This window comes from Mustelus asterias, unplaced genomic scaffold, assembly GCF_964213995.1.
Source record: "Mustelus asterias unplaced genomic scaffold, sMusAst1.hap1.1 HAP1_SCAFFOLD_150, whole genome shotgun sequence".
Classification (NCBI taxonomy): Eukaryota; Metazoa; Chordata; class Chondrichthyes; order Carcharhiniformes; family Triakidae; genus Mustelus; species Mustelus asterias.
The window spans coordinates 14,127-33,897 of NW_027590172.1; the positions used below are offsets into that span (position 1 = coordinate 14,127).

The 19,771-nt window shown below is 46.9% G+C and overlaps 1 protein-coding gene across 3 annotated transcripts in view; it reads right to left on the reverse strand.

Moving 5' to 3' along the window:
* Nucleotides 1–2,082: 2,082 nt before the first annotated feature.
* The window catches only part of LOC144485002 (uncharacterized), a 397,873-nt gene continuing 380,184 nt past the window's right edge, over nucleotides 2,083–19,771 (reverse strand). For 2 of the 3 annotated variants that reach the window (XM_078203329.1, XM_078203327.1), the window contains exon 2: nucleotides 3,965–5,457. In XM_078203329.1, the coding sequence (XP_078059455.1) occupies nucleotides 4,414–5,106 (693 nt within the window). In that variant the 5' untranslated portion in view covers nucleotides 5,107–5,457 and the 3' untranslated portion in view covers nucleotides 3,965–4,413. Of the gene's footprint in view, nucleotides 5,458–10,357; nucleotides 10,458–19,771 lie in introns of those variants that run through there. The other variant, XM_078203326.1, reaches the window with a different exon arrangement.

The following is a 19,771-nucleotide window of genomic DNA, read 5'->3' on the forward strand; positions in this document are numbered from 1 at the left end:
ATCAACCAGCCCTGCATCTTGTAGCAGGATTTTTAATCTTTGTTCGATAGGACGAGCAAATTGTTTGTGCAGCTTTAAGACAATTTGTAATTTTTTTCTGATTCTCTTCGCCTGATGTCACGAATCCTTCTCAAACCCTATGATTAGAAACATCAGGTTTTGTTAAGAGGATACGATAATGTCCTGATTGAGTAAACTGCAGATCTACTGACTTTCCAAATAAAACAATCATTCCTTGTTCCATGTCCAGTTGCATTTGTGCCTTTTTCATGAAAGGTTCACTCAACATTAAACTGAGCAGGTTCACTGTCAGACACACCAGACTACACCAGTCCTGGAGTGCTGACTCCAGCTACTTTACATGGAATCAACACTCTCTTTAGTGGCTTCAATCTATTGATATCACCAACTGGAAACCTTTCATACTCCTTAACCTTGTGTCACTCTTCACCATGAGGTGAATCTTGGTAACATCTTCAATCTGATCCACACACTGTTGAGGTGCAGCCACTGTGGAATGAGGCAAGGTTAGACAGGTGAGGGTTTTGTCCCCTGGAGTTTAGAACAGTAAGAGGCAACTTAACTGAAACATATAAGATCCTGAGGCATTTTGACAGGGTGGATGTGGAGGGCATGTTTCCTCTAGTAGGAGAATCCAGAACAAGGGGTAACTGTTTAAAATAAGTTCATTTAAAGCAGAGATGAGGAAACTTTTTTTTCCCCAGAGCGTTGACAGTTCCTGGAACTCTTCCTCAAAAGTTGCTGTAAGAATCACCATTGAATATTTTGAAGGCAGAGCGAGATAGATTCTTGATTAACAAGGGAGTGAAAGGTTAACGGGGTAAGTGGGAATGTGGGGTTGAGGTTACAATCAGATCAGCCATTATCTTACTGAACGACAGAGCAGACTCGAGGGGCTGAGTGGCCAGTGCTTGCTCCTAACTCATATACTTGAATGTATCAAACACAGAACAGGTGACTGAGTCTGTGACTAACACACTCATCACTGGACCAAATTCCTTCTGATATTCCAATTCCTTCAGAGTGATAACCATCATCATTGTGTTCAGCCTCAGAATTCTCTGTGTTGTGTCTCACTGCGAAAGTTTATCACACGATGATGTTTTCATTCAGACCTGAAACACCTGTTAATAGTTCCCCAGTCATTGCTGGGGTTCAATCACCTATTAGTGCTGTTCCAATCCTGTCTTTTGTTGCGATATCCAGACACACTAAAGATGCTTTCACCCTCACACGAAACCTGTCAAAGTCCAATTATGCTTCACAGGCAACCAATAGATCATCTATCTTGTAAATCTCAATGAATCTTTATAAAAGATTCAAACCTTCATCAGTATCCAACTGATGGACATCCAGCTCACAAAATACTTTGCTTCTGATCTTTTTGTCAAGAAGTGACAGTGCCAAGGCCAGACCTTGTTTTCTCCTTGGTCGGGAATGTAACCTGGGGTAGCACGGTAGCACAGTGGTTAGCACTGCTGCTTCACAGCTCCAGGGACCTGGGTTCGATTCCCGGCTCGGGTCACTGTCTGTGTGGAGTTTGCACATTCTCCTCGTGTCTGCGTGCGTTTCCTCCGGGTTCTCTGGTTTCCTCCCACAGTCCAAAGATGTGCGGGTTAGGTTGATTGGCCATGCTAAAATTGCCCCTTAGTGTCCCGAGATGTGTAGGTTAGAGGGATTAGTGGATAAATATGTAGGGACAAGGGGGTAGGGCCTGGGTGGGATTGTGGTCGGTGCAGACTCGATGGGCCAAATGGCCTCTTTCTGCACTGTAGGGTTTCTATGATTGATTCTATGATTGAACCCGTGTCCACATCTCCACCTCATTCTTACATTGATCGGATGGTTCAGACTTCAAGAACATCAGCGGGGAATCAGACCCTGACAATTCCCACTGGCTTTCAACCATTTCTCACAAAAACTGCTGGGATTGTAAGCTCCTGCCTGAAATATACTTTCCTTTAGTTTTTAAAATTCACCATGAGACAAACATTCCCTGTTACCATGTTATAATCCTGACAGCATTATGGTGAAGGAAGAAACTGAAGCTAACCTTTATTTGGAATAGATTTATTTGCAGAGTAAAACATTACAAGTACATACCTCCCAACTCCACTCTGTGACAGTGTCTCTTTATTTGCACTCGTCCAATCAATGCCCTCCATTTGTATATATTTAATCTCAAATAATTTAGTTAACACCCAGAGTTGGAGCAGATAATGGGTCTAATCTGAGTGATTGCCATAATGTCTCAACAGGGGTTGAATCATTCTTTTGCTCCCACACTGAGTGCCAGTAAATGGCCTCTCACCTAGATGAACTCTCTGGTTTCTCCACAGATGATGACTCAGTGAATCCTTTCCCAAGCTCAGAGCAGGTGAATGGTCTCTCTCCAGTGTGAACTTGCTGTTTCTGCAGAGCAGATGACTGAGTGAATCCCTTCCCACAGTCAGCACGACTGAACAGCCTCTCCCCCAGTGTGACTGCATTGATGAGTTTTCAGTGCAGATGGGTAATTGAATCCCTTCCCACAATCCTCCCATTTTCACAGTTTCTCCATGGTGCCAGAGTCCTTGTGTCTCTCCAGGTTGAAGCTTCGTCCACATACAGAACGTGTCTACAGTTTCTCCCCACGCTGCATGTTGTGGTGTTTTTTTCAGGCCGTGTAACTCGTCTACAAAGAGTCAAATAGGTTTGAGAAACCCAATGCATTCCTTCTGAGCTGTAATGACTCTGACTGGAAAGATACAGCGTAGCTACATGTAATATAGTTTAAGTTTATTGATTAGTGTCACAAGTAGGCTTACATTAACACAGCAATGAAGTTACTGAAAATCCCCGAGTTGCCACACTCCGGTGCCTATTCAGATACACAGAGGGAGAATTTAGCATGGCCGATGCACCGAACCAGCATGTCTTTCCGACTGGGAGGAAACTGGAGCACCGGAGGAAACCCATGCAGACACGGGGAGAATGTGCAAACTCCACACAGACAGTGACCCAAGCCAGGAATCAAACCCGAGTCCTTGGCGCTGTGAGGCAGCAGTGCTCACCATAATATGATAGTAAACTAATAAAAATAGAAATGTGCTGAATTAGAAAACCATAAAAAATGGTCCACCAATCACTTCAGTCTCCACAGTTGCATGGCTTCTCCCTAATGTGATTGAGAACGGAGTTGTTTCCTTCCATGTACAAAATTCTCTGCTGTTCAGATAATCTGATGCTTTGTACAAGTTTCCTGACCCCAAATCCTCCTCTTCTCAGACCAACTATATGAACACCTAAACAGAGCTGAAGTTATTTTTCAATTCAGCAGAAACAGACCCAAAGGAACATGGTTTAGTTTGAATATGCTCAACAGGAAAATACAATCACAATAGTTCCTTGTGAATTCGCTGGTGTCTCAGAAGAGTGGATGAGGTAACATATCCCTTTCCACACCGGGAGCAAGTGAATGGCCTCTCCCCTTTGTGAATTCGCTGGTGTATTGCTAGGCTGGATGAGTCAATGAATCTCTTGCCACACACACAGTAGGTAAAAGGCCTCTCTCCAGTGTGAACTCGCTGGTGTACTGCTAGTTTGGATGACGATTAAATCCCTTTCCACACTGGGAGCAGGTGAATGGCCTCTCCTCTTTGTGAGTTCGCTAGTGTACAGCTAGGTTGGACGAGTCAGCGAATCTCTTCTCACACTGGGAGCAGGTGAATGGCTTCTCCGCGGTGTGAACTCGCTGGTGTGTCAGGAGACTGGATGACCAACTGAATCCCTTCCTACACAAGAGCAGTTGAATGGCCTCGTCCCAGTGTGAATTTGCTGGTGTCTCAGCAGAGTGGATGGGTGAGCAAATCCCTTCCCACACTGGGAACAGATGAATGGCCTCTCCCCAGTGTGACTGCGTCGATGAGTTTCCAGCAGGGATGGGTAATTGAATTCCTTCCTTGGTTGAATTTAAAATACAGATGGAGCGTGAGAAGGTAAAATCCAAAACCAGTGTCTTGTACTTAAACTAAGGAGACAATAAAAGGGATGAAGGAGGAGTTGGCTAAGGTAGACTGGGACAAAAACTTTCTGGTGGGACAATTGACGAATAGTGGAGGATTTTCAAAGCAATCTTTCACGCTGAATCCCTTCCCACAGTGAGAGCAGGTGAACGGTCTCTCCCCAGTGTGAACTCGCTGGTGTGTGCACAAGTTCGAGAGGTCAGTGAATCTCTTCCCAAACAGAGCACGTAAATGGTTTCTCCCCAGTGTGAACTCGCTCATGTGTCTGCAGACTGGATAACTGAGTGAATCCCTTCCACACTGAGAGCAAGTGAATGGTCTCTCCCCGGTGAACTCACTGGTGCCTTTGCAGATGGGATGAACAAGTGAATCCCTTCCCACACTGAGATCAGGTGAATGGTCTCTCCCCAGTGTGAACTCGCTGGTGTGCCCGCAGGTTGGATACCCAAGTGAATCCCTTCCCACACTGAGAGCAGGTGAATGGTCTCTCCCCAGTGTGAACTCGCTGGTGTACCCGCAGGTTGGATACCCGAGTGAATCCCTTCCCACACTGAGAGCAGCTGAATGGCCTCTCCCCCGTGTGAATTCGCTGGTGTGTCTGCAGGCTGGATGACTGAATGAATCCCTCCCCACACTGAGAGCAGGTGAACGGCCTCTCCCCAGTGTGAACTCGCTGATGCATCCGCAGGCTGGATGAACAAGTGAATCCCTTCCCACACTGAGAGCAGGTGAATGGCCTCTCCCCAGTGTGAACTCGCTGGTGTGACTGCAGGTAGGATGATCGAGTGAATCCCTTCCCACACTGAGAGCAGGTGAATGGTCTCTCCCCAGTGTGAACTCGCTGATGTCTCTGCAGGCTGGATGACAGAGTGAATCCCTCCCCGCACTGAGAGCAGGTGAACGGTCTCTCCCCAGTGTGAACTCGCTGGTGTCTCTGCAGGTCGGATGACTGAGTGAATCCCTCCCCACACTGAGAGCAGGTGAACGGCCTCTCCCCAGTGTGGCTGCGCCGATGAGCTTCCAGCTGAGATGGGGCTCTGTATCTCTTCCCACAATCCGCACATTTCCATGGTTTCTCCATGGTGCAGGTGTCCTTGCCGTTCTCTTGGGTGGACAATCAGTTGAAGCCTCGTCCACACACAGAACACGGGTACAGTCTCTCCCCACTGTGAATGGTGTGATATTTATTCAGGCTGTGTAACTGGTTAAAGCTCTTTAGTCCGTGCACTGGAAGACTCTCACTTGAGTGTGGCAGTGTGTTGGTGCTTTTCCAGTCACACTGATGTTTGAAATCTTTTCAAATCAACAGACTGGACAACCATTTCTCCTTCTAGATTCAAAGGCCGATGATATTCAGCTCCCAAGGAATATGACTCTGTCAGATCTAGATGTGACGTTTGAGATTTCGGTCTGTGATTCCTCTTTCAATATCCTGTAAAATGAGTTTACAAAAGTCATCAGTGTCAGTACAGGATAGAAATTCAGAACAGACAATTTCTATGGAACATTCTTTCCTATTTCAGTCCCAAAAAGCTGTAAATCTCCATTCCACACACTCTCCCTCCATTCTCACTCTGCTGTATCTAATATTCACCCTCCCAATTCTCCTGAAGGTGCTGATTGAGGCTGATTGACAGATCCATGCTCACTGCTTCCTGTCCTGGACACACAGACCATAACAAATAGGAGCTGCAGTCGGCCATTTGGTCCATCGAGCCTTTTAAACTATTCAATGAGATAATTCGTTCATCTACCTCAGCATCATTCTCCCCACACTAAACCCATATCCCTTGATATCTGCAATATCTAGAAACCAATCAATATCTCTCTTGAAAATAGTTGATGACCGAGGCTTCACTGTCCTCAGGGGTTGAGAATTCCAAATCTTTTCCACATCCTTGAGTGAAGAAATCCCCTCACATATTAGCTTTTGCTCCATCTTCTTGTCTGTTCCCCATAACTCTTGACACCATTGTCAGTCAAAGATCTGTCTAACTGGAATATATTCAATGATCCTCAGCCTCCACTGGTCCCTGTGGAAGAGAAATCCAAAAGACTAACAACCCTCTGAGGGAAGAGATGTCTGGAAATATATAACGTAGCTACAGTTCCAGATTACAAGATATTCAGATCCCAAGGAATATGACTCTGTCTAGATGTGACGGTTGAGATTTTTGCCTGTGATTCCTTGTTCAATATCCTATGAAATGAGTTTGCAAAAGTCATCACAGTCAGAATAGGATAGAAATTCAGAGCAGACAATTCTAGTTTCTATGGAACATTCGTTCCTATTTCATTCCCAAAAAGTTGTAAATCTCCATCCATATCTATGGATTCTATTTAAAAATGAAAGTGGATGGGCACTTGAAGGAAATAAACTTTCAGGAGAATGGGGATATAGAGGGGGAATGGGACTGGAATGTTATACAGAGAGTCAGCATGGACTCGAGTTACCAAATGGATTCCTTCTGTGCTGTAATGACTTTATGACTGGAAATGTATAACATCGCTGCAGCATTATATTACAATGCAAGAAATAATAATAAATATATTTTATTACAGAAACATAAATAATATATCTAATCTGGGTACCTTATAACAACACTAGACATATCTCTGTCCTATGTTAATTTACTGTCCCCTTAAATGTCAGCCATCTCCTGGGGAAAGCTGCCCTTTAATGTGAACATGAGGAAAAAGACCATCCTTTTAGACAGACAAATAAATGTGTCAAGCTGAGGGAGCAAAGGATGTTCACCAGGCTGATTCAGGGAATCGCGGGACTGATGTATGAGGAGAGATTGACGAGGTTAGGATTGTTTTCGTTGGAGTTCAGATGAATGAGGGGGGAATCTCATAGAGACTGATAAAATTCTAACAGGTCGAGACAGGATAGATGCAGGGAGGATGTTCCCGATGGAGTCCAGAACCGGGGGTCACAGTCTGAGGATTCAGGGCAGACCATTTAGGACAGAGGTGAGGAGACATTTCTTCACCCAAAGAGTGGTCACCCTGTGGAATTTATTACCACAGGAAGTAGTTGGTGCCAAAACATTGAATGTATTCAAGAGGCGGCTGGATAAAGCACTTGGGGTGAATGGGATCACAGGTTATGGGGAAAAAGCAGGATGAGACTACTGAGTTGGATGATCAGCCATGATTGTAAAGAATGGCGGAGCAGGCTCGAAGGGCCAAATGGCCTCCTCCTGCTCCTATCTTCTATGTTTCTATATCAATGTCTTTAAGAGAGAGAGAGAGACCTGGGCCAATCTTCACAGAGTCTGCAGCTTCCCTGGATTCACTTCTTTTCCCTTCAGTTGCTGCAAGTCCCCAATTTCCCCCAGAATGAGAAAAGAAAGTGTTTTACTCACAGATGTTGGCCTCTTTTAGGTCAAAACAAATAAACAAACTCAAGTTAAATCAGGACAAAGTAAAAGGGGCAGCTCCCCAAAAGGAGGGGGAACAGCCCGAACAAAATCAAAGTACAAAGGAAACTTAAAAACATCAAATTAAAATGTGATTATTAGGGTCAATAACGCACCCCAACCTCTGCAGTGCCCAACGGGCACGGAAGGCGTCAACCGCGCCCGTGGACACCGCATGCTCCCTCTCCAGGGACACCTGGCCGCGAAGGTAGGTGCGGTAGAGGGGAAGACAGTCAGGATGGACGACCCCTTGGATCGCCCGCTGCCTGGACCGGTAAATGGCGCGTTTCGCCAGGCCCAGGAGCAGGTTCACGAGGAGGTCGCCATCCCGACCCCAACAAAAAGAGAGTGCAACCTAAGACACCAAACATAGACATGGTCCACGGACTTCACAAGGCCACAGAAAGGGCAAGCTTCATAGCCCGTGAACCAGTGAATCCTACGGTTGTGCGGAACTGCTGCATGCATCACCCTTCACCCCAGGTCCCCGATGTAATTGGGGCAATCTCTCCATAGAGGGACCTCTACGGAAACAAGGCCCGCCAAGGTGTATCCGGGCGACAGGCGATAGTGGAAGGTGTGCAGCAGCAGCCCGCACAGGAAACGCCTCCGCGCGGTAGAAAAAGGCACGGAGGACATTTCCGCGAGACGGCTCAGGCTGTGGGGCACCTGACCCGAGGAGGAGGGTTGAAGTTTTGGGCCAATGTGGAATTCCGCCCGAACAGGGGAACGCTCGGGCGGGATCCCACCGCACGCCTGCGCCGCCTCAAGTTTGCGTGCACTTTTGGGGCCGAGCACGACCGTCCTAAGGTCTAGGATGGCTTTGGCCGCGTGCCGGACGGACGTCCCCGCGCGCTCAGCCAGCACGTGGGGGCTCATCCAGCCCGCCCCTCCGCCATCGAGCACGTCCCCGATTCTGGTCACCCCGGCGTCCACAGCCCTCCTCTCCGCCAGCCACCTGAAGTTATACGGCTGGAGGAGCGGATTCCTGAGCAGCGGCTCTCGCACAAGAGCCGCTACTCCTGACGGGGGAGAGCTGCGTCGCGAGGCGACCTTGTTCCAGACAGTGAGGAGGTCCTGGTAAAAGACGGGCAACTCCTGCAGGGCGGTTGAAGCACGCCCCAGTTCGATATGCAGGAGCTGCACGTCATAATTGAGGCCGTGCCAGTGGCGGAAGAAATACGTCGCCATGGCACATCATTGTGGAGGGGGCTCAACGTAAAGGTACCTCTGCAGGGCCTGGAGGCGGAAGGTCGCTATCTGAGTGCGGAGGCACACCAGACCTTGTCCGCCCTCCTCAAGCGGGAGATGCAGAACCGCAGCAGGGACCCAGTGCAGTCGATTGCCCCAGAAGAACCGCAGGAGGGTTTTCTGGATATCGGTGACAAAGCCAGGGGGAGGGGTCAAAGGGACCAGCCGGTACCACAGCATGGAGGCGACCAGCTGGTTTATGACGAGAACCCGTGCCTGTGAATGGTCACAAACACTCACCTCTGAAACAATTTAACTGATTTTAATATTAAAATCTCCTGCTGGAGCCTGCAGCTGGAAAGATATCAGAAGCATTGGCATCAGAGAAAAATCTCCCAGTTGAGGAAATCCCCAGGGAGTGGGGGTGGTGTCACTGTGCAATTGTAAGTATGTGATGAGATCACAGACAGGAACACAGAATACCTGGGTCTGTGCAAACCAGTGAACACCACACATTATGGAGGATGCGAGGCTCCTTGACAGGGTGCAGAGGAGATTTATCAAAATGGTTCCAGGGATGAGGAATTATAGTTACAATGTTAGGCTGGATAACTTGGGGTTGTTCTCCTTGGAGCAAAGTAGATTGATAGAGGTGTACAAGGGTACGTGGAGGGTGTTGAAGTTTACATGCTCTGTTTACGCGTGTACACTCTGACTATGGGTCGTCCAGTCTCGAAACGTTGGTTCTATTCTCACTCCCCAGTGAGTGCAGACCTTTGGGGGCGTGCGGGGACGGGGGGAGGGGGGGGGCGCGGGGGTGGTGCCGGAGGTGGAGAGAATGTTTATCCTCCGACCCTGACCTTGACTCGGGAGCCGTAAAGGTTGGTGAGAGTCGTAGCGGACATGCCGAATTTCCTTAGTCTTCTGAGAAAGTAGAGGCGTTGGTGGGGCTTACTTATCGATGGTGTAATTTTTCATTCGAGAGAAGAAGGTTAAGAGGTGACTTAATAGAGGCGTACAAGATGATCAGAGGATTAGATAGGGTGGACAGTGAGAGCCTTTTTCCTCGGATGGTGATAGCTAGCACGAGGGGACATAGCTTTAAATTGAGGGGTGATAGATATAGGACAGATGTCAGAGGTAGGTTCTTTACTCAGAGAGTAGTAAGGGTGTGGAATTCCCTGCCTGCAGCAGTAGTGGACTCGCCAACATTAAGGGCATTTAAATGGTCATTGGATAAACATATGGATGGTATTGGAATAGTGTAGATTAGAGGGGCTTTAGATTGGTTTCACAGGTCGGCGCAACATCGAGGGCTGAAGGGCCTGTACCGCGCTGTAACATTCTATGTTCTATGCTATCAAATCTGCTGAGATTTTCCAGCATTTTCTGTTTTACTTTCCCTTTCTTTTTCCTTCTCTGTCACTGCTCTGCCTCATCAATAAGACATTGGGACTCAGAGGGTTGATGCAGTTTGATGGACAAGTTGTCTCCATTCTGAACACTGGGGAACAAGCGCCTCCCACTGATTGACAACATTGCCCTCTACAAACATGGCGGCCGCACGTGCGCACTGCTGCATATTGCCCCCAATAAAGATGGCGAACGTTAACGAACATGAGGAGCTGCAGTCCTGCTCGGTACAAACTGGGTCCGGGAAGCTCTCTTCCGCGGTTTGCGGCTTACACAACATGCTTACGCAGCGTTTCCACCCACCTGGGCGATCCATTGCTCTCTCCGTACCGCCAATCACCTCGAACAGATTTCCGAGCCCAAAACAAAAGCCGCCTCCATTGCCATTACTCACACTGCGCATGCTCAAGTCAAAGCTGGCCCCGCCCCTCATTCACTTCTATTGGTTGGAGGACCGACCGCTCCAGATCGGGCCTCCAGTACTGCCCCCTCTTCCTATTGGTCCGCGCTGCCGTCAATCAGCTGGGCATTGTGACGGTAACTTGCTGTTTGTCCAATAATCACAGTGACAGAGTCTCAGTGTAACAATGACACACACAGGCTCCAATACACTCAGAGTGGGGATGGAGCACAGAGACAACACAGCAAAGCACTGACTTACTCTGAGTGTAACAATGACACACACAGGCTCCAATACAATCAGAGTGGGGATGGAGCACAGAGACAACACAGCAAAGCACTGACTTACTCTGAGTGTAACAGATACAATGTTTGTTCAAATAATAAGAGTCACGTTGCAGTATGTTAGTGAACACAGCATTAGATCCAATGTAATGGTAATACAGTCAGTATCTAGTGCACCATAACCAAAGTTTAGGTTTCATTTGATAGTGTGAGTGAGTCATGGTCCATTGATATAATGTATTTAGATTCCGGTGTGTGTTACTCTGCCACTGTCAGTATCAAACAATAACCTGTCTGTTATTCCAATTCTGCTGTATTTTACAACTGCAGCTCCTGGGGCTGATTGGAGTCTGGTATAATAATCACTGAGGTCGGTTTCAGTGTCTCTGAGGTCATTTTAACTGCAGATAATCTGACATTAAGGGAGACAAGAGGCCCAACAAACATTTGATTATAATAGGAGGACAAAGTGTAAGGGAACAATGATATTTTAAGGTGTCTGTGTTATGGTGAGTGTCACTGGGAGGTGAGTGATAAAATACAAGTCGAAACATCATGACAGAGGCACATGCGACTGACTCGGCCTGACTGAGAGCTGTTATACTCAAGGGGAGAATAATGAGGACATGGGGAACTCCAGGGATTTCTGATATCTGAGGTGTATCTGTTCGAGGAACTGAAAATAATCAGTTCCTTCTCATGGTTATCTGCAATTCTCAAGTTACACACAGGAAACAGATCTGAAGGCTCATCAAACCCAATGGTTTAATCTTCTGTTTGAGACACATTGTGACTGAAAAGATCAAACATTAAAACCTCAGGAGAGAAACATTCAGAATGTCACAAAGATGAGTGAACTGTCCAATTAATCCCATTGACCATAACTCTGCCAATTTACCTTCTGCAAGTATTTATCCAATTCCCTTTGAAAGTTGCTATTAAACCTGCTTCTAGCACCTGTCAGTTTGTGCATTCCAGATCATATCCAGTTATTGTGTAAAAAATTTTCCTTATCACCCCCTCCAGTTCTGTTGTCAATTATATTAAATCTCTGTATCCTCTGCTTACAGACCCTCCTGCACCTGGGAAATAGATTCTCACCATCGACAGACTTCCTGCTCCTGGGAGATAGTGTCAATGGAGAGAAACTATCATAAATCATTTGTCATTTGAAACATCTCTATTAAATCGCCCCATCACATTCCCTAATCTAAGATGGATAACCCATGTTTTTCCTGCCCTGAAGAATTATATGGACTCAAAATGTTAACTGTTTCTCTCTCAACAGATGCCGCCGGATCTGCTGGGTTTTTCTGCTTCTCTCCCTGTTTTTCCTTCTATAATCAATCAGAAACTCTTCATGATTTTGAACATGTCGATTAAATAGGAACACACAGAGCCTGAGAAAGTTACAGAGGAAGAGAGAGACGGAAAGGCTGAGAGAAAAATTGAGGAAGATTTTAAAAAGCAGAAAGATGAGGAAGGTCAAAGATAAAAGCTGAGAAATAGAGGAAACAAGCAATACAGAGAGAATGATATAAAATATAAGGGAGCAGGCTATCAGTTCCCAGCTACAGGGAACAGAGGGAACTCAGTAACTGATCCACAGACACAGCTGGTTTTATCTGCGAATGGAAACTCTGAACAGAAATAACTGGTTCATTTGTAAATGTCACCACAATGTGACCTGTGAGACTCTGCTCTGACTCTGTGTCCAAATAAAGGCCGCATTGACAGATGTTCTCACCAGATTGTGGTCCCTGGATTTATTTTCTGCTCAGAAGTGAGATGTGAGGTTTGGAGCCGGCAGCAGAGAAACAGGAAGTTGTGTTACCTGAGAATGAAACAGCCGGCGTCAGTTTGATGTTATCACCGTGAACAGTCTTCCTGCCTGTGAGGGTGAACTCACTCTGACAGCATCAAGAACAACCACACAGATTGCTACTGGTCTCAGCATTACATTCACCTCCATTCCCATTTTAAACAATAAAGAAAGGAGATTATTTGGATTTTTAACACATTCACTGAATTGGGAGATGGACTGAGGGTCATCACTGGGAGAAATGAGGAGGAATTAGAGAACAAATCAATTTTCCCAAAGAGGGTTATTAGAAAAGAGGAGATTTAAAGTGAGTCAGGGCCTGTCAGAGGCAGTGGGAGAGAGAAACAAAGAGGATTGAATCTCCATTAATTAGATGTTTTCTCAGACAGCGAAGAGAGATGAAGTTTGTTTGTGCTTTTTCAGAGAGAGGTAGTGAGAGAGAGAAAAGTTTGAGCAGATCTGAAATAGGAAGGTTAAATGAGTGAGTGTTTGAAAGAAAGATAGAGAGACATTAAGTGATGAACACAGTATCTGAGAGGAGAGAGGTTAAGTAAATGTGAGAGAGGAACGAGGTTAGAATGTAAGAGAGATGGAAGGTGAGGTGTGAGTGAATGCCTGGAGAGAGAGAGAGAGAGAGACGTTCAGTGAGTGTGAGAGAGATGTTGAGCGATTGAGTTTCTGAGAGAGAGGAGATGTTGAGTGAGTGATTGTCTAAAAGAGAGGAGAGGAGGTTCACACCCAGGGGTCACTGAGAATGATCAAAATAAGGAGATCACCCAGAAAACTACCAACAGGAAACTTCAGCTGAACACATCACTCATTCTTAAATGATCAGTCAGGGCTCTGATGCTGCTCAGCTTCTCTCTGTTCTGTTTATAATGGTTAAAGGCTGATAGGAGTGAGGTTTATTTGAAACGATAGTGTATGGGAAGCACACATCAACAAAACTGAGAATTCTTGGACACACACTGCAGCTCCTTCTCTATCTGGGAATCAAATTGTTGTCTCATTGCCCCAGCAGTTAACAGGCTCCTTTGAACGTCTCCAGCTCCTCCTTTAATGCAGACTTCAACCAATTTATTTGAAGCCAGTTTCTGTTCAATAAACCAGGACTGACACACACACACATTAAAATGTTTTACACTTTTTTTCATTTTTAGTCTGGAAACCTAAACCTGCCGTTTCACTCTCAGTCAGGAATAGATCCCAGTTTTACACCAATCTTTGACAGCACGTTTCCAGCATTCACCGTTGTTCTTCCTGACTCTAAACACAGTTGTAAAGGAGCTTCTGTTCCGGGTCTAGGAGCTCTGAACCATGGAAAAGAACGACTGGGACACATTTCTTACACACCTCAGGATTCACCCACACGGGGACTTTGCTGTCAGTGAAAAGTGACGAAAAAGACCAAAGTGCTGTTTGTCCCTCTCAGCGTGACCCTGAAGGACTGTGTCAAGAATGAAGTTCTGTTCCTACTGTATGATCCTCCCTCAGATTGCCCTTTCTGAGCTCCAGCCTGGTGACGTTAAACACTCAAATGGAAAAGACAAAAATCTACAACAATGATTCAATCAAATGTCTATTTCACATTTATTCAGAATATCAAACCTCAACAGAAGAAAAAAGTCAGAGTGAAGATGATTCAGACCTGGATATGATTAACAGCATCGATAAGTGTAGAATCCAAACCTTGCAGTCGTTTGTGAACTTGCTGGTGTGTTAGCAGGTTAGAAATCATAGAAATCATAGAAACCCTACAGTGCAGAAGGAGGCCATTCAGCCCATCGAGTCTGCACCGACCACAATCCCAACCAGGCCCTACCCCCACATATTTACCTGCTAATCCCACTAACCTACGCATCTCAGGGGCAATTTTTTTAACCTGGCCAATCAACCTAACCCGCACATCTTTGGACTGTGAGAGGAAACCGGAGCACCCGGAGGAAACCCACGCAGACACAGGGAGAACGTGCAAACTCCACACAGACAGTGACCCGAGCCGGGAATCGAACCCGGGACCCTGGAGCTGTGAAGCAGCAGTGCTAACCACTGTGCTACCGTGCCACCATTAGATGACTGAATAAATCCCTTTCCACAGACGTTACAGGTGAACGGCCTCTCCCCAGTGTGAACTCACTGGTGGTTCAATAGGTTGGGTGAAAGAGTGAATCCCTTCCCACATACGGAGCAAGTGAATGGCCTCTCCTCACTGTGAACCTGCTGGTGTGTCAGAAGGTTGTATGAACGGGTGAATCCCTTCCCACATTCAGAGCAGGTGAACGGTCGATCCCCTGTATGGAGCTGCTGGTGTATCAGAAGGTTGGATGAATTAATGAATCCCTTCCCACAGTCTGAGCAGGTGAAGGGCCTCTCCCCAGTGTGAATTCTCTGGTGGTTCAGTTGGGCAGATGGGCGGCTGAATCCCTTCCCCCACACACAGCAGGTGAATGGCCTCTCCCCAGTGTGAGTATATTGGTGCGTCAGCAGATCCTTTTTGTTTTTAAAGCCCTTCTCACAGTCAGAACAATTAAAAAGTTTGTTGTCAGAGTGAACAAGTTGATGTGTCTGCAGGTGGGATGACTGAATGAATCCTTTCCCACACACAGAGCAGGTGAACGGTCTCTCCCCAGTGTGAATTCGTTGGTGTGTCAGCAGATCTTTTTTGCATTTAAAACTCTTCTCAGTCAGAACATGGAAACAGTCTCTCATCAGTGTGAACAAGTTGGTGTGTCACAATGTGGGATGAGCGAGTGAATCCCTTCCCACACACAGGGCAGGTGAACAGCCTCTCCCCAGTGTGAACCCGTTGGTGAGTCAGAAGGTTGTATGAATGGGTGAATCCCTTCCCACAGACGGAGCAGGTGAACGGTCTCTCCCCAGTGTGACTGCACCAATGAACTTCCAGTTGTGATGGGAAACCGAATCCTTTCCCGCACTCCACACATTTCCACGGTTTCTCCATGGTGCTGGTGCCCTTGTTTCTCCAGGTTGGATGATCAGTTGAAACCTCGTCCACACACACAACATACATGTAGTTTCACCCTGCTGTGAACTGTGTGATGTTCTTTCAGACTGTGGACTGGTTAAAGCTCTTTCCACAGTCAGTTCACTGGAACACTCTCAATCGGGTGTGTGTTTGTTTCACTGCTTTTTCGGTCACACTGATGTTTAAAATCTTTGCCGACAGACAGAAGAGTCAAACATTTCTCCTCCCATATTCAAAGACCAATGATATTCAGCTCCGAATGAACAAAATGACTTTGCGAGTCATGATGTTCGGTTTGAGTTTTCTGTCTGCCAATCCTCCACTTCCAATATCCTGTAAAAAAAATTTGGAAAAGTCATCAGCGTCAGTCCGGGATAGAAATTCTGAACAGACAATTCTAGTTTCTCTGGGACATTTTTTCCTCTCTTGTTCCCCAAAATCTGTAAATCCCTGTACCACACACTCTCCCTCCTCCCTGGGCTGAAATCCAAACCCATCTCAATGGGTGAGGGTGTGACGTCACAATGGAAGGGGTGAGGGTTCCAGATGAGCTGAGACTGGGCTGGAGTCGGGCAATGGCACTGACATGTGGCCCGGTGGCACAGTGGTTAGTGCAGCTGCCTAACAGCGCCAGGGACCCGGGTTCAATTCCAGCCTCGGGTCGCTGTGAGGAATTTGCACATTCTCCCTGTGTCTGTGTGGGTTTTCTCCAGGTGCTCCGGTTTCCTCCCACAGTCCAAAGATCTGCAGGTTAGACGGATTGGCCATGATAAATTAAATTAACCCTTGGCATCAGCAGGATTGTATTCTGTAACTTGATTTTAGAACATAGAGAACATAGAAAAACAATGGAATACATAGACATAGAACAGTACAGCACAGAACAGGCCCTTCGGCCCACGATGTTGTGCCGAGCTTTATCTGAAACCAAGATCAAGCTATCCCACTCCCTATCATCCTGGTGTGCTCCATGTGTCTATCCAATAACCGCTTAAATGTTCCTAAAGTGTCTGACTCCACTATCACTGCAGGCAGTCCATTCCACACCACAACCACTCTCTGCGTAAAGAACCTACCTCTGATATCCTTCCTATATCTCCCACCACGAACCCTATAGTTATGCCCCCTTGTAATAGCTCCATCCACCCGAGGAAATAGTCTTTGAACGTTCACTCTATCTATCCCCTTCATCATTTTATAAACCTCTATTAAGTCCCCCCTCAGCCTCCTCCGCTCCAGAGAGAACAGCCCCACCTCCCTCAACCTTTCCTCATAAGACCTACCCTCCAAACCAGGCAGCATCCTGGTAAATCTCCTCTGCACTCTTTCCAGCGCTTCCACATCCTTCTTATAGTGAGCTGACCAGAACTGCACACAATATTCCAAATGTGGTCTCACCAAGGTTCTGTACAGTTGCAGCATAACCCTACGGCTCTTAAGCTCCAACCCCCTGTTAATAAAAGCTAACACACTATAGGCCTTCTTCACAGCTCTATCAACTTGAGTGGCAACCTTTAGAGATCTGTGGATATGGACCCCAAGATCTCTCTGTTCCTCCACAGTCTTCAGAACCCTACCTTTGACCCTGTAATCCACATTTAAATTAGTCCTACCAAAATGAATCACCTCACAATTATCATGGAATGGGTGAAGGTGTGACGTCACAATGGAATGGGTGAGGGTGTGACATCACAATGGAATGGGTGAGGGTGTGACGTCACAATGGAATGGGTGTGGGTGTGACGTCAGAATGGAATGGGTGAGGGTTCCAGATGAGCTGAGACTGGGCTGGAGTCGGGCGATGGCACTGACATGTGGCCCGGTGGCACAGTGGTTAGTGCAGCTGCTTAACAGCACCAGGGACCCGGGTTCAATTCCAGCCTCGGGTCGCTGTCTGTGCAGAGTTTCTACATTCTCCCCGTGTCTGTGTGGGTTTCCTCCGGGTGTTCCGGTTTCCTTCCACAGTCCAAAGATGTGCTGGTTAGACGGATTGGCCATCATAAATTGCCACTTGGTATCAGGGGGATTAACAGGTAAATATGTGGATAAGGCCTGGATGGGATTGTTGTCGGTGCAGGCTCGATGGGCTGAATGGCCTCCTTCTACACTGTATTTTATTATTCATTCTTATAAATTAATTACTTCTTTGAATGAAGGTGGTCTTGATGATGATGTGGACGTGGCTGGAAGCTCATCTTGGGATGAACTATTTCACCCTGGTTGTGAACAGCCTGGTTCAGCCTCAGACAGTTGCCAGGAGGAGAGATAAAGTTGTTGGCGAGGGAGTGGAGTTTGTAGTGGGGACTGAACACAATGGGTTCAGTCTTCCCAGTATTGATATGAAATAAATTTCTGTTCTTTCAGTACTGGATGTCAGACAAGTCCGGATGGTGTGTGGGTTGGAGAGGAACTTGGAGCTGATGGTGTTCACAGGGTTTGGAAATTCTGTCAAAGTTCCTGTTGAGTTGTAGATGTATAAAATCTCTCTCCTCACTTCTGGCCTCCTACTTCCCTCTGTTTCCACTCAGAGTGTGGAGATGCCGGCGTTGAACTGGGGTAAGCACGGAAAGAAGTCTCACAACACCAGGTTAAAGTCCAACAGGTTTATTTGGTAGCACAAGCCTTTCGGAGCGCTGCTCCTTCATCAGGTGAGTGGGAGTTCTGTTCACAAACAGGGCACAAAGACACAAACTCAATTTACAAAATAATGGTTGGAATGCGAGTCTTTACAGGTAATCAAATCTTAAAGGTACAGACAATGTGAGTGGAGAGAGGGTTAAGCACAGGTTAAATAGATGTGTATTGTCTCCAGCCAGGACAGTTAGTGAGATTTTGCAAGCCCAGGCAAGTCGTGGGGGTTACAGATCGTGTGACATGAACCCAAGATCCCAGTTGAGGCCGTCCTCATATGTGATTGACAGATCCATGCTCACTGCTTCCTGCCCTGGACGCAGAGTGCTGAAACTTTCCATGCAGGCGGCCAGACAGATCAATGTCTACATTAGTGGAGTAAAAATGTGTGGAATATACAGACCGAATTCACTTCATTCCCTTCAGTTGCTGCAAGTCCCCAATTTCCCCCAGAATGAGAAAAGAAATGGAAAGGGGGAAACATTGATTTCCTCCCAGATGTTGTCCAGAGGAGGAAGTTTCACTCTGAAGCTCATTGGACCACATCCACATTGTGACGTCACAATAGAGCCCTGCCTGAATCAGCCAACAGGAGTCACTCTGCTCCGCGGTGATGTCTCCGGGTTCCAGTGCGCAGGCCCGGACGCGCGGACCCGGGAGCCCCGCCCCCACCCATTGTTCCCCCTCCCCTGACACCTCCTTGAGTCAAGGTTTCCAGGCAACCGGCTGATGGCTCCGGCCAGAACGAGAAGCTGCTCGGTGATCTCCCCTTCCCCCTGGCCCGGGACTGCGCATGTGCGGGGGAGAGGGAAAGCTGCGCATGTGCGGGGGAGAACCCACCCTCTGATCTTCATGCTGAGGTGTTGACCAATGGGAAGAGTTGGAGGACCGGAAGGATTCTGGTCTTCCGGCCAATCTGAGCGCAGGCTTTGTGTGAATGAAGATTGATCTTCAGACTGACTGAAACTTCCTCCTGTCGCTAATATCTGTGAGTGAAACACTTTCTTTTCTCCCCCTTTCCATTTCTTTTCTCATTCTGGGGGAAATTGGGGACTTGCAGCAACTGAAGGGAAAGGAAGTGAATCCAGGGAGGGTGCAGACTCTGGAAAGGTTGGCCCAGGTCTCTCTCTCTCTCTTAAACCAGAAAATGATCCATTTCTGCCCACTGTTTGCTGTTTGCCAATCTTCTATCCACGCCAATATGTCATCCCCGCAGCATGAATTTTTATTTGCTGCAATAACCTTTGATGTGGCACCTCATCAAATGTCTTCTGGAAATCTAAGTACAGCGCATCCACTGGTTTCCCTTTATCCAATTCCCGATGGGGAATTTTAGAAAATTGACCGACACATCAACTATCTCACTCTGTTAAGACCCGAGAATGAAGCCCAGCAGGACCCGAGGACTCATCAGCCCACAGCTCCAACAGTTTGCTGAGGACCACTTCCCTGGGAATTGTGCTTTTTCAGAGTTCATCCCACACTCCTGTTTTCTGATTTCCAGTTGTTTCTGAGTTTTAACTGTATCCTCTATTGTGAACACCGAGGCAAAATACTTGTTCAATTCATCTCCCAGCTCCTTATTTTTCATTAT